The 14,123-nt window shown below is 30.4% G+C and overlaps 2 protein-coding genes across 2 annotated transcripts; both read left to right on the forward strand.

The window, feature by feature from the left end:
- The first annotated feature begins 775 nt into the window (after positions 1 to 775).
- Positions 776 to 4,704, forward strand: LOC140055414 (uncharacterized). The gene is made up of 8 exons (XM_072100754.1): positions 776 to 786; positions 2,354 to 2,431; positions 2,646 to 2,924; positions 3,092 to 3,140; positions 3,394 to 3,561; positions 3,783 to 3,989; positions 4,153 to 4,326; positions 4,501 to 4,704. Exons 2-8 carry the CDS (start codon positions 2,401 to 2,403, stop codon positions 4,679 to 4,681), a joined length of 1,089 nt encoding a protein of 362 aa, XP_071956855.1. The 5' UTR covers positions 776 to 786; positions 2,354 to 2,400; the 3' UTR covers positions 4,682 to 4,704.
- LOC140055415 (uncharacterized) lies at positions 4,695 to 13,912 on the forward strand. The gene is made up of 26 exons (XM_072100755.1): positions 4,695 to 4,699; positions 4,772 to 5,254; positions 5,364 to 5,414; positions 5,638 to 5,718; positions 5,826 to 5,861; positions 5,991 to 6,159; positions 7,495 to 7,820; positions 7,996 to 8,079; positions 8,199 to 8,282; positions 8,392 to 8,475; positions 8,593 to 8,676; positions 8,894 to 8,995; positions 9,536 to 9,649; positions 9,810 to 9,893; positions 10,138 to 10,248; positions 10,375 to 10,491; positions 10,678 to 10,938; positions 11,049 to 11,358; positions 11,576 to 11,701; positions 11,878 to 12,023; positions 12,291 to 12,370; positions 12,467 to 12,591; positions 12,746 to 12,898; positions 13,025 to 13,102; positions 13,295 to 13,389; positions 13,581 to 13,912. The coding sequence occupies exons 1-26, from the start codon at positions 4,695 to 4,697 to the stop codon at positions 13,639 to 13,641; spliced, it is 3,450 nt and encodes a 1,149-aa protein (XP_071956856.1). The 3' UTR covers positions 13,642 to 13,912.
- The last annotated feature ends 211 nt before the right edge of the window (positions 13,913 to 14,123 follow it).

The raw sequence follows: 14,123 nt of genomic DNA on the forward strand, positions 1-14,123 counted from the left end.
TGCAGATCTACCGCCATTTATTATAATGATGGTCCGAGTGACTTGACAATTGTTGACGTTGAAAATCGTCGTCAATCTTAAAATAATGTAACGAAAGGATGAGTTTTTTTAGGAATGAAATCCAAACAACAGTACCTGTATAATTATAGATAAAAAATTGTAATTTGAAATTTTAATAATTATCTATAATACAGTATTTTAGAGTGTTTTTAAACATTTTATTTTTATATACCAGTATTTGGAAATTGCGAACAATAACGTATACTTTGGTTTTGATTTTAAAATAGCCTTGCCTATTCATTTGTTTTATTATTGATTGAAAGAAAGAAAATAAATGTTTACGTTGAATTGAATTGAATAATAATAATATACACAGTCTTTTCACTTCAGACAATAATTTGTCAAATTTAATAGTAAATTTGAAAGACCACTTATAGAATCACTGGTTACGATGCTTTATATTGTATTCATATGTGTATTTTGTATGTTCAATTCAACCAATCAATTTTTACCATGTTATTGTTAAACGACAATTATCGTATAGTATCGTATTATAATATTAGGCCTATAGCTACAGTAGTGTAATTTGAATATTTTATGAGCGTCCAACAAGGAAATAATGTCGTTGTGCAGCAGCAGATATTGAACGTCAATTGGCTAAAATTTATGTACGCGTGCGCTCTCTGTTGTTAGGTACCCAGATGATTCACATGGCAACTTGGCTGGCCAGCTAGGCAACCGACTTCACAACAAAAACAATTGCGATTTAGTATACTTATAATATTAGTAAGTTGAGTATTTTTTTTCTCCCGCTTTATTTGTGATTTTTTCTTCGAATATTTAACTTGAATTGCATTTAAAACTTATAATATAATATGTTGGCATTTGGGATTTATATTACCATTTAACCATACTGTATTTTTTTTAATTCACACACAAAAACGAATCTTAAAATATGTGTCTAGGCTAGGCCTATCTAGCCTAGTAGGCTAGTAGAGTAAGTACTCCTAGCCTTAGTTAGTAGGCCTAGGCTAGGACTAAGGCCTACTAGAGGCTTAGGCTAGAATGACAATGTGTTTTATGTCTGTCTGGCTCGTGGTAGACGGGCGGGCTACAAAAGCAACATATTATTCTCTGTATCTTATTATTAGGTAAAAGTTAAGGCCTCTAGGCCTAGCTAGGCCTAGGTAGGCCTAGGCTACCTATTAGGCATGGGAAGGCCTAGCCTAGGTAGGCCTAGGCTAGTAGTAGTAGGCCTACTAGGCTACTACTACTAGCCTAGTAGGCTAGGCCTAGTATTAGCAATAGGCTAGGCCTAGCTGGGCTAGGATAGGCCCCTATGTTAGTTTGGGCCTAGCTAGCCTAGGCCCTAGGCTAGCTAGGCTTATCTAGCCCCAAGTATAATAAATAGAAAGTGGCCTAGGGCCTAAATAAGTAGAGCATAGGATATAGGGGTAGGCCTAGGGCCCCTAGTTAGGCAGCCCTAGCTAGATGGTCAGGGCAGGTTTAAAAATAGATATGGCCTAGCTAGGCCCCCACAAAGGCTAGCCTATAGGCCTAGTTATAATACTACTAGCCTATAGGCTAGACCCCTAGGCCTATTAGTGTCTTATTAGGCCTAGTTAGTTTAGGCCTAACCCAGGCCTAGGCTATACAGGACCTAGCTAGGCCCTATAGCTAGCTAGTCTTTCTTGTAGCCCTAGTTAGAGGCCTAGTCAGCTTAGCCTAGGCCTAGGCCTTATTTCTACTACTCTAAAGCATATATTATAGGACCTAGGCCTAGTCTGGCTAGCCTAGCTAGGCCTCTTAGTAGGCTATCTAGTAGGTCATCATAAAAAGACCTACTTACTATTAGGCCTAGGCCTTAGGACTATCTAGGCTAGCCCTACCCATCTAGCTAGTAGAGGCCTATTAGGCTGCACCTATAATAAATTAGACTGACCTACAGTACTACTCTTTAGGTCTATGCCCTAGCTAGTAGAGGCCTCGTAGTAGGCCTAGGCCTAGTCTTCAATTTCAAAAGACATTTATTTTCCTCCATAGCAATACAATACAAAATAAAAAAACAGAAATTATAAGGTTTTAGTAAAAATGATAAAGATGATTGTTGGATATACAAAAAAAAGAGAATTTAGAAAATTGGCCATAGAGGAAGGCATAATCCTGAGAAGATGCCTATTTTAGTCCTAGAAATCATAACCCTTCCTGTAAATAAAAATAATTTAGGCCTAAAAAAACTCTTCCCTAGTCGTAGGGAGTGACTATATTAATATTTATTATTATTGGTCTCTAGTCTTACTGCCGCCAAACTCTTGTCTTCTCAAATAATCATTAATCTTCTTTTCAATTTCAGATTTAGACTTTACTTATATTGTACTTTAATTATCTGGCTTCTATTCGATGATGACTTCATCTAGGCTTAATGCCGAGTGTAAGTTATTTATTTTTATTAATACTGAAATAAGAGTAATGCTTTAATGTTTTAACAACTGATTAATGATGAACACAATTTATTAAAGCAAAAATATTTTAGGCCTATTATTATAAGACAATATTTCTTTTAATTGAAGTAAATAAAAAAAAACATGATCAGATCGTTATTAATTTTATGTGAAAACTGCAAAAATAAATGTATTGATTGACAGATGTGACATCACATTATGATGATGATGATCAAAAAAGCATCAATGATAGCTCGCTATCTGATGCAATTGCTGATATTCTCGATTTCTATGATGATGAGGCAGAAAAGATACCAGCAAACAACTCCTTCAAGAAGTCTTTAACATCAGGACAATTGAAGGAACCTGATATTGATGTCAAATATCCAATCTCTCCGAACACTGACATTACTGACGAAGTCGAAGAAACATCTTATTCGGATGATGCTTCGGAAAATGGAGATGGAACCCCACCCATGCCAGGTTTGTTTTGGAAATATAGTAAATTATAGATAAGCTGCTTCTTTGATAACACATTTCTTTATTTTCTAATACATAATCTTATCTTTATTAAAGTTTAACAATAATTAATTATATTTTAAAGGTGTAAAACTCTAACTTTAACTAACAGCAGATATTTCACTTTTTAGATATATATCTGAGCAGTGAATCTCTAAGTTTGAAAATGCCATTTGAAAGGTATTCAGGAATATCATATATCATCACTATCATCATCATCAACAATAATTATCACTTTCTTCACAATTAACAGTTTATAAAACCATTGTCACCATTATTACTAATTGTTTAATCAACTTGTACACAGTAAAAATGTAATGGTATCAATACAACATGAATGTATTACATATATAATAACAGATATTTATCAGTATTAAATGGTATATTTAGATGATAATATGATGACATTCTTCTTATTATAATATGATGGCAGTAATAACAGTGCACGCAGTGATGGGTACCATTACAATGATGACTTTGAGGATTTTGATGACTCTGCCAGCACTGCAACTGATTACAACATCCCATCAATATGTAGTTCTGCCTGTCCCAGCACCCATGACTTTTCAATTGATGATGATGATGACCTTCTTGCCATGGGGTTAGTATATTCAAATAATTTCATTTGGATCCTAATATTCTAGGAGAGAATTTTTCTTTTTTGTTGATCCAATAGATTGAAAAGGAATAAAAATGGTACTTACAATACATAAATAAAAAAATAAATAAATAAAAGTAATGTTTTTTTCACATTTCTATTTAACACCATTAATTTTTCCTGCAATTGGATTCCATAAAAAACGACTTATTTCTAATTGTCAGACATGTGGATTATTGGGAAGATGTTACTTGCAACCATGTAGCCCAGCCTGCTGCTGAGTTTAATTCTGCTACCCATGTCATCAAAGACCAAACAGCAACTGAGGCTATTAATGATGTTGACAACTACACACCAGATGATGTTGTTTCTAAAGCCATTGATACTCCAGTAACTGAAGATATTTCAGTTGCCGATGACAATCAGTTGGGGTTAGTTGAAATAAATTGAAAATCAAAAACAATACAATGTGTCAAAATAAACATTGTTTGAAAGTTGATATAAAGCTTATTATTTTTTTAAGGAATGCTAATTATTTAGAAGATGATTTTCTCATTCAATATTTTGAATACAAGACTTATTTTTTATTTTCAGACATGCTGATTATTGGGAAGGTGTCCAGCCTGCTTACAATGCTACTACCCATACCATCAAGGACAAAGCAACAACAGAGGCTGCTAAAGACAACCACACACCAGATGTTGTTTCTTATTCCCTTGACACTCCAGTGACTGAAGATATTTCAGTTGCCGATGACAATCAGTTGGGGTTAGTTGAAACAAATTGAAATTGAAAAAAACAATACAAAAAAAGCACAGAATAGGAACATTGCCTAATTATAATACATTTGTCAAAATAAAGATTGTTTAAAAGTTGATATAAAGCTTATTATTTTATAGGAATGCTAACTATTTAGAAGATGATTTTCACTTCAATTTTCAGACATGCTGATTATTGGGAAGATGTCCAGCCTGCTTACAATGCTGCTACCCATGCCATCAAGGACCAAACAGCAACTAAAGACAACCAAACACCAGATGTTGTTTCTAATTCCCTTGACACTCCAGTGACTGAAGATATTTCAATTGCTGATGAAATTCTGTTGGGGTTAGTTAAAAAATAAAACAGAACAAGCAATGATGCATATTTTGAAATAGGTTTCTGTTGCTGAACAATATTGTTGTAATAATGCTCATTATTCCTTGTTTTACAGGAATGCTGATTATCTAGAGGATGTTGTTGTTTTCTTCAATGATAAATCCTCATTTGTCTTACCAACTGATGCAGGTCAAAATGCCGTACAGGGTAATGGTGACACACCAACATCAGCCTCTGAGACCAGTATCGGTGATCAAATAATAGTATACACTGCTAATGAAGATGAAAATAAGTTTTCAGTTCCAAATAATGTTGATTGTCAACAAAAAGTAATTGTTCCAGAAGACAAGATCTTTATTGAAAATTTTGCTGATGAACCCTCAATGAAAAGTTCTCTAGAAACGTTTGTGAATGAAGAGATTCTTATTGATGACATTGACCACAATGAGCTGACACCAACTACTAGCTCATTAAACATCGCTAAATATAAATCAACATCAATATCTGAGACCAGTTCCATTTCTGAGGAAATTGTATCTGAAGCCAGTGATAATGAATATTTATCCATTAATGTCAGCCATTCAGAGGAAGTATGTCTGTAAGTAAAACAACCATAAAAGTCTGAGAACTTTTAGATCTTACATTCTTTCACAAAACATTCAATAACACAGAAAGGTATTATAATTGAAACTCATTTTATTTTCTAGAAAGAGCACTTCATCTAACAGATTGATTGAAATTCAACCTGAAACTGTCATGTAAGTATAAATAAGTGCACTTTTTAGAAATATTATTCACTTTCGTGGCATCACTACCAATGCATGTAACTATTTATCCTTCTAACATAATTATGTTTGTATTTATATCTAATTATGTTATTTTGTACCTCACCGAAAAAATGTTAATACTTATATTTTTGTATGGTAGCAGTTTATCATTAAAAATAATAATTAACCAATGTATTTATTCTATTATCTTCAGCATTAAGACTGATACAATCACATTGGACGATGACCAACTTCTTGCAAATGAAGAACATAGCATAACACCCACATCTGTTTTGTATGTAATATTGTTACTACTCTGAAAATGTTAGGTTATCTGGAAATTTTTGTGAAGGAATGTATGCTTTTTCCTTTTCTATTAATCTAACTGTAATCTTTTTACAGAGATGATGACACCTGCCCATTCTCATCACCATTGAGGTTTGTTTGCAATTACCATATATTACATTTGCATATAATATATATGTACATATTATGTACTTATCATTGTTAACTGGCTTAATACTGGATTTATAAACATTATTTTAATTACATAGACTTGTTTTTCAGTGTTGAATCATATATTCAGGATGATATTGATACACTTATCACAAACAAGACTGATCATGTGGCAGCTGCCATCAAACAAGTTGTATCACAGATCTTTGATGACGAAGACCATCTTAGTTCATCATCACTAAAGTTCAATTCTACTTCAGATGATGAAAATCTCTTTGAGGTATACTTTTTAAATGTTTAAACTTTTTTAAACAAACATTTTATTGTAAAAAGTGATATTTAATTTATCATTCATTATCAATTGATTAGTGAAGTAACTTAATTCCTTGCGTTCAACAATCAAATAAATTGTAATTGGTGTTGGTGGTTAAAATACTTGCCTTCAAATCCCAAGTTTCACGGAGTGACTCAAGATTCTTTTAACTGAACTTCCTAAGCCTCAATGAGTTTATAAGCATGATAGATTACAAAATAGTTTATCCTGTGTAATTGTTGAGATGGTCGCTGTTGCATTTTTGTAAAATAAAAAATAAATAAAAAACCTAGTAGGAATCATATTGTAATTGTTTTGTAGGTATTATCAGCTCACTAAGTACCTATTATCAAAATAAATTAAGTTACAATGAATAATTTCTATTTATTACGATCTTAAAATCATTGAAATATGAAAATATAAAATATTAATTTGTATTGATTTATTATAATAATGTAATTGACAGCCTCAACGAAGAAGAAAAACACCATATTAGGTAGGATCCTGTCATAAAATTCATGTCAAACTCATTTAGTTGTGTGCTGTTTTAAAACGTTGTTGTTCTTTATTTCACTATTGAATGTTCTAAGAATATTTTTAAAGGCTATTTTACCGAGTCTCAACGGCATAAAAAAAAACCTTGGTAGTAATAGATTTAAACTTAAAATACAACATCAGTCAGTCTTGTTAATTTTAATGTATTATAGTTTGCCTTTTGTGTTCTCACTTAAACTACTAAAGAGCAATACTATTTTTAGCACTAACATGTTGCCTTACTGACCATAATTACATTGTTTAGGCCACTTTGCCTACTACTGATTTTTCTGTTGAATTGTTATTTGTGTTAATATGGTTTGTCATTGTACTTTGTGTAATACTTTTTATTGTTTTAATTTAAAACTGGATGTTTGTGTATGTAATGTAATGTATTTTGTAAATTTTAAAAAATGTTGCTGCTGTAATAAAAAAACAAAGATAAAGATGACGCAATGACTCTGAATGCTTATGAAATGAGCACCATGCAATGATTGACTATGATGACAAAGATAAAACTGATAATGTTGACAAATTAATACATTATAACTGTATAATGTTAATACCATGTTAATGCATTTATCAACTTATATAATATCAGAATATTAAAGAATGAAACATTATGAAATAAAAGTTTAGAAATATTTTGTCAACATTGACTTGTAAAGAAATCTATAGCCTAACTGACGGTAGAATGGAGTAGTAGAAATTCTAGATGACTTTATTATTTTTATTAACTAATTAATTTTTATTTAATCTTTTAAACAGGATACTGTTTCAATCCAGGACGATCGATCCTACCTACAAAATCAAATACAAGACTTGACCACTGAATGTGAACATCTGCTTAAAGACAACGAAAGCTTCAGCAAGGAAATCAAAGCTTTGCGATCTAAGTTCCACCAGTTAATATTGGAGAAAGAAAAAATCACACAAGATTGCAATGATGATTTATTTGATTATTCTGAAGCAGTGAAAGAAAAAGAAGAAATAATTGAAGAACTGAATAAGGATGTACAGTGGTATACAGATGAATCCAATGCCTATAAGGAAAAGAATGATAAATTGCAAGCTGAAATACAACAGTTAAAAAAGTAAACAACTATTTATAGTTACCTTTTGTTACCATGTTGTAGAAAAACGATATTCATTCTGTACAATGTATGTTCACTTTGACCTAATTATAGTTTATTTTTCCTATGACTTATCTGGTAGTATATAGTCAATTAGTTGATTTTTTTTATAATTTTAGTAATATTTGTTTTTAAGTACTTCAGACAAACAGAAAATAACAGAAGAAAAGCTTTGTGAAGATAAAACTTTACTCAATACCAAAGCTAAGGTGTTAGAAAGGTGAAGTATTTATATTGTAATCTTATTGTTGTTTGGAATACTTAATGCCTAATAATTTACCAGAATTAAATAAAATAATGATTATCAATCACTCAATTTTTTTTTTCATTTTGTATTAGCGATATTGATGAAAAGAAAATTATAGTACAGAGACTTTGTGAAGACAACAATTTCCTGAAAGATAAAGCAGAGTTGTTGCAAAGGTAAGATTTAAAAATTAGTATTAAACAAGATGACCCATATATTCATTAACATAATTAATACATAAAAAATTACAAGATTTTGTGATAATAGTAACTTTTGTTCAATTAGGACTTTGAATCAACAAAAACTTAAAAAAGAAAAACTTAGTGAAGAGAATGTTTCCCTAAAAGACAAAACTGAGGTGTTACAAAGGTGAGATTAAAATTCAATTTATTACCATTACTTTTATAATAGCTATTTCTTAAGCTTTGATTATCATGGAAACATAATGTAATTATGGTCTCTTAATAGTAACTTTTGTTCAATTAGGACGTTGGATCAACATAAACTTAAAGAAGAAAAACTTAGTGAACAGAATGTTTCCCTGAAAGCCAAAACTGAGGTGTTACAAAGGTGAGATTGAAAATCATATTAATAACATGAACTTGCAATGAAAAAGCTATTTCTCAAATTGTGATTATTATTAAAATGGTCTCCTACTAGTACTTTTATTTTATAAATTACCAACTCTAAAAATAATAGAATATCTGTTAAGTACAATGGCATCTATTCAATACAATTAGAACATTTTTAATAACAATTTTTGTTTTTATTTGTTACAATTTTTTAGCATGGTTGATAAGCACAAAACTGCTGCAGAACGATTTGTTACTGAAAATAACACCCTCAAACAAGAACTTGAGAAAGTAAAATCATCAGAAGATGAAAAAAAGTATGTGGTTTTCTTAAAATTAAATATAATTATTAAAGATGGATTTTCCCAAACAAAACAAAATGAAAAAGATTGTTAAAATCATACTTTGAACATGCAATTTGCAGTTTTGATAAAGTTATTTCATTTTATATAAAAAGAACAACAATAATGATTTCACTTATAAAAAGACAAAATAAACAGTTTTTTATCTTTCGTGGGAATCACCCACCTTTATTGTAATTTCTTCTCAGTTAACTTTAATCAAAAACTTTCTGACAGACAATTTGACTATTTTTTTGCTTTAACCCTAGAGTTTATTCAGGTGATTCAATTTTTTTTTCATTCCAAATTTTGGTTAAATGGAATAACTACTTTCCATTACAATGAAAAATTGAAAAAAGAATTGTAAACAATTATTTTTTAGAGGACAATATATCTTTAATTTATTTTAAATATAAATATATAAATTATTCATTAGTGGGAATTGTTTTTCAAAATATTTTTCTTGTTAAATCTAATGAAATATACATTAAAAATTGTTGTATTTGATTAACATAGAAAACTGAAAAAAGTGTCTCTTATGATGGATGACCTGATTAATGAAAACAACAAATTAAAAACTGAACTGGACTTAGCAACGAAAGAAAAAAAAAACACTGAAAATCTCTACAAGTACGTCATATATTTTTGGTTTTTTTAAAAATCATTCCTTAATTGAAATATAATCATATAAATCACAGTTTATGTTATTATTTTAGTGCCATGCTGTATTAAACTATATTTTCATTAACAACATACACTGTTGTGATAATTGTAACTTTTATTTCAACAGGACTTTGGATCAACATAGAATTAAAGAAAAAAACCTTAGTGAAGAGAACTTATCCCTGAAAGACAACATTGAGGTGTTACAAAGGTGAGATTGGAAATCAAATAATAACTTTTATAATAGCTATTTCTTAATTTTTGATAATTATTACAATATGGAAATGGTCTATTAATTGTGTATCCATTAAAAATGTAACTCTCTTATTAAAAAGTTATTATATCCATCATCAATGTAATGGTATAACTATTATGGTAGAAATGTTTTTATTTATGAAAATGTCAATATCATTAAACATAAATGTTAATATTTTTAATGTTAACATTAATTATAGCGACTTGGATGAATTGGTTTGGAAGCACAAAGAGTTGGAAGAATACAACCTATTTATGGAAGACATTTTTAATGAGAGAGATGCAGTCTTGTGTAGAAAAGATAGTGAAACGTAAGGAATTCTAATTCATTTATATAACTTAAACCTCAGACACATCTCTACTCTGAATTATTGGGATATTTAAAGTAGGCATTGACAAAACGTATATTTTTATAAAATGTATATATTTCTTTATAGTATCATTGCTAAATTAGAGACAGAGAATATTCGTTTAAGTGATCAATTTCAGCGTTTGCAATCTCAATCACGAAAAGAAAGAAAAACACATGATGTATTTGGCACCCGCAAACTAAAGTAAGTGTTAATTTTTTTTTTGTAAGGTTATTTTAAAATTTCCATCAAGTTCTAGTATCTTTATGAGGAACGTCTTACTGCTTTGATTTTCAGAGTTGATTGCATGCTGCTTTCACATGTGAAGAATCTACATTGGTGCATTTAGTATTTCACTCAGTTGCTAAGTGATTTGTTTTCTTTTCTCAGAGCTATTCAAGACCTTGAACGTAAACTAGTTGATTTGAGATATAAGAACAAGACTCTTAAGCAACAACTTACTGATGAGAGCTTTAAGAATGACGCCTTACAATCTACATTTGACGTGTTAGACATCCAAATCCACAATCACAGAATGAAAAGTGAGGAATTGGCGGAGGAGCTGGATAGAGCTTCAGAAGAGAATGATGATCTTCAACAAGAGTTGGTACAAGTAAAAAAACTTTTGCAAAATGCCACCAACAACCAGCTGTAAGTAGAAATGTTGTGTTTGATAAGTATTTAGTACTCGAATTAAATGCAAATGTGAGCATTTTGTACAGTATTTATCTTAAGGCATAACTTTTTCAATTGTTTTTTAGTTTCTTCCAACCTATGGCAGTACATAACAAGAAGCTAATGGTTCAGAACGCATCTTTGCAAGACAGCCATCTGGGATTGCCTACCAACACCATTGGCATTGATCACATCACATCTGAAAATTCGCCACCAGATTTATACTCCAGCACAATGAATGCACTCAAAAGAACATCAAACAATGTTAATATTGCAACACTGAAAGTTGTTGAAAGCTTTGATGGAATCAGTAGCAATAGTAGTGTTATTAGCAGCACAGATGACAGAAACTCCAGCTTGCCGACAACTAACCATAACATGACACCATCACATAAGGTAAGCATTACCTTTTCGGTTTAAGTTCTTAAGATTATGACGTTTACTAAGTTGTTTTAATGGAGTTATTCCATGTCTATCAACTAAATCATTTATAAAATTCACCCCATGATTTAAGTTCTTAGTAATGGAATGGCTATGTACATGTAGAACAATGCATACAATGTATATTAATTCTTATTTATGAAGTGTTATAGTTTAACAACTTATGTTACAGACCTATGTAAACAGACAATGGCAAGAAAATATGACATCAATGTTTGGGGAGCAAAACAAACAAATGACTTTATTTAAACAGCAAGTCATGGATGACATTGTTGACATAAAGAGACAAGTAGCAGAGGTTTGTGCTATATGTGTGATTAGTGTTACTGTAATCTATTGTATTAATGAATACATTTCCATTCCACTCAATCACTGCCCATTAATATGACACCTTTACTGTAACATATGCAGCTACAGTAGGTCTAATGAATTATTATTTTGGAGTTTGTACTTTAAAACACTCATTCTTTGTAGAGCATTCCAACCAACAAAACTAATTATGTAGACAACAACAACACTGAAAAATCAGAAGAATTAACAATCCTAAAAAGAAAAGTGAAAACATTGAAACATCAATTATTGGAACAGAACAAGACAAATGCAAGAAATGTAGCTTTAAGGTGTGTTTTTTAAATTATTATTTTTAAATAAGCCTACTCTTCTATGCTGCCGAAAAATAATTTACAAACATAAAAATCACAGATGTTAATTGTATGATGTTAATGTAGAATAATAACTTGAATTGCCGCCTACAAGATTTAATTGTTTGGAAATCTCCATTTCTGGGATTATTTTTCTTAATATTAAAGTTACTGTATTCTAATTACAGTACTGTTAATGTTCAAATTCAGTTTAAAACACCCATGCTATTTTTAATCTCTAAATAGTGTACAAAAGGACGGCAAAATTGAATGTTTAACTGGAATAGTGGAAGCAATTACAGCTACGAACCAGAAGCTGATGGAAGGTAGTTTTGGCTATAAAGTCTGTAAATAAAGTAATTAAAATCACTTACTACACTTACTTCTTCAATAATTTCATTTATTTTTTAACTTGTTTGTAGAAAACAATGCCTGGAAAGCTTTAAAATATAAAAACATGATTTCTGCCGGAGACACAAAGCTTCAAAACAAAACAGAAACATCAAAGAAAATTGGAGATTCCAGCAATAGACCTACTATTTCAGATGTAAGTGTGTAACAATTGGAATATGATTACATTCAAGGGCATTAACATATTCATTATTTACATGAAAACATTAGTATTAACATTTGGAAATGCGAAATAAATGTGTATTTATTATATCTACACACACATTTTTTTTTTCTTCTCCTTTTTTTAGGAATCGGCCACAACTACCAAAACAATTGTATCAAAAGATAAAAGACTAAAGGCTCTATTTGCCCATCAAGAACAGAGAATGCACACAATCATGGAGAAGAGCATGGAAAGATCAAAGACCCAGATGGACAACTTTAGAAAGCAATTCAATGAAGTAAGAACAAAGTAAAACGACGATGATAATGATGATGATTTTATTTGAAAAGAAAATATACTTAATGCTTAACATTTTTAGATAAAACTCCTCCAATTAATTTGTGTATTTTTGTTTCTTCTAAAGATGATTTGTATTGCGAAAGTATCCAAATCTAAAGTTACAGGAAACAGTACAAACAAGGACGACGATGACTTAACTGAGGTATGTTGAAGGAAAAATAATATTACTGTATTATAATTATGAACTCACATAAATAAAAAAGTTATTAAATTATTATTAGTATTTCGCTCAGTTAGCTCTCTGACTTAGTTTTCCTTTAAATTGTATTTACCGTAATGATTTTTATTCTACTACTGTAACATTAACAATTTGTTACTGTTTTCTGATTTATAGGCAATGGGTGACATACCATACTGGACTACACATAGCACAGAAAATGATACAAATGACATCACAATCAGCAGCAAACCAACTCGACAACCATCACAGTAAGTTTATGTTTACTAATTGTATACAATGAATATGCTAATAGCTAAAGGTAAAAATCTAATAAAAAAATCAAATATCTTTAACAATTTATAATGAACATAATATTACTTTTAACAACTTACAGGTTTTTAAAAACGGTTATTGTGTTATTATTATTCATTTATATGATTTTTTAATTTTTATTTTACAGAAAAGGTCATAGCAATGAGACTGAGCACACACATACTAAAGCATTCAGAGGCTTCGTCTGACTCTACTATCTCTATTATTTTAATTGAAAATTATTTATCAGATTTATATCGTTAGTTTATATCGTACAGCAGGTGTTACATAATACACATTTTTGAAAAGAATAATTATAATTTATTATTTATATGAACTTTTGGTATTATTTTAGTTTTTGTTAAATAATTATGTTGAACCCAGATGTGAAAACGACCACAAATGTGAAAACGTATCACCCACAATGTGAAAACGACCACAAATGTGAAAACGCATCACCCACAAATGTGAAAACAACCACAAATGTGAAAACGCATCACCCACAAATGTAATAAACAGTGCCCACAAATGTGAAAACGCCCACAAATGTAAAAAAAAAGGAGATTTTTTCGCCCACAAATGTAAAAAAATCAAATCAAATTTAGTGCTAGGCTCAAACAAATTTGATCGAGTTAATACATTATATAATGATTATATTGAGTTGTTTCAATACTTGTGAGTTCACGATACG

The sequence above is a fragment of the Antedon mediterranea genome, chromosome 7, assembly GCF_964355755.1.
Source record: "Antedon mediterranea chromosome 7, ecAntMedi1.1, whole genome shotgun sequence".
In the NCBI taxonomy this organism is placed as follows: domain Eukaryota; kingdom Metazoa; phylum Echinodermata; class Crinoidea; order Comatulida; family Antedonidae; genus Antedon; species Antedon mediterranea.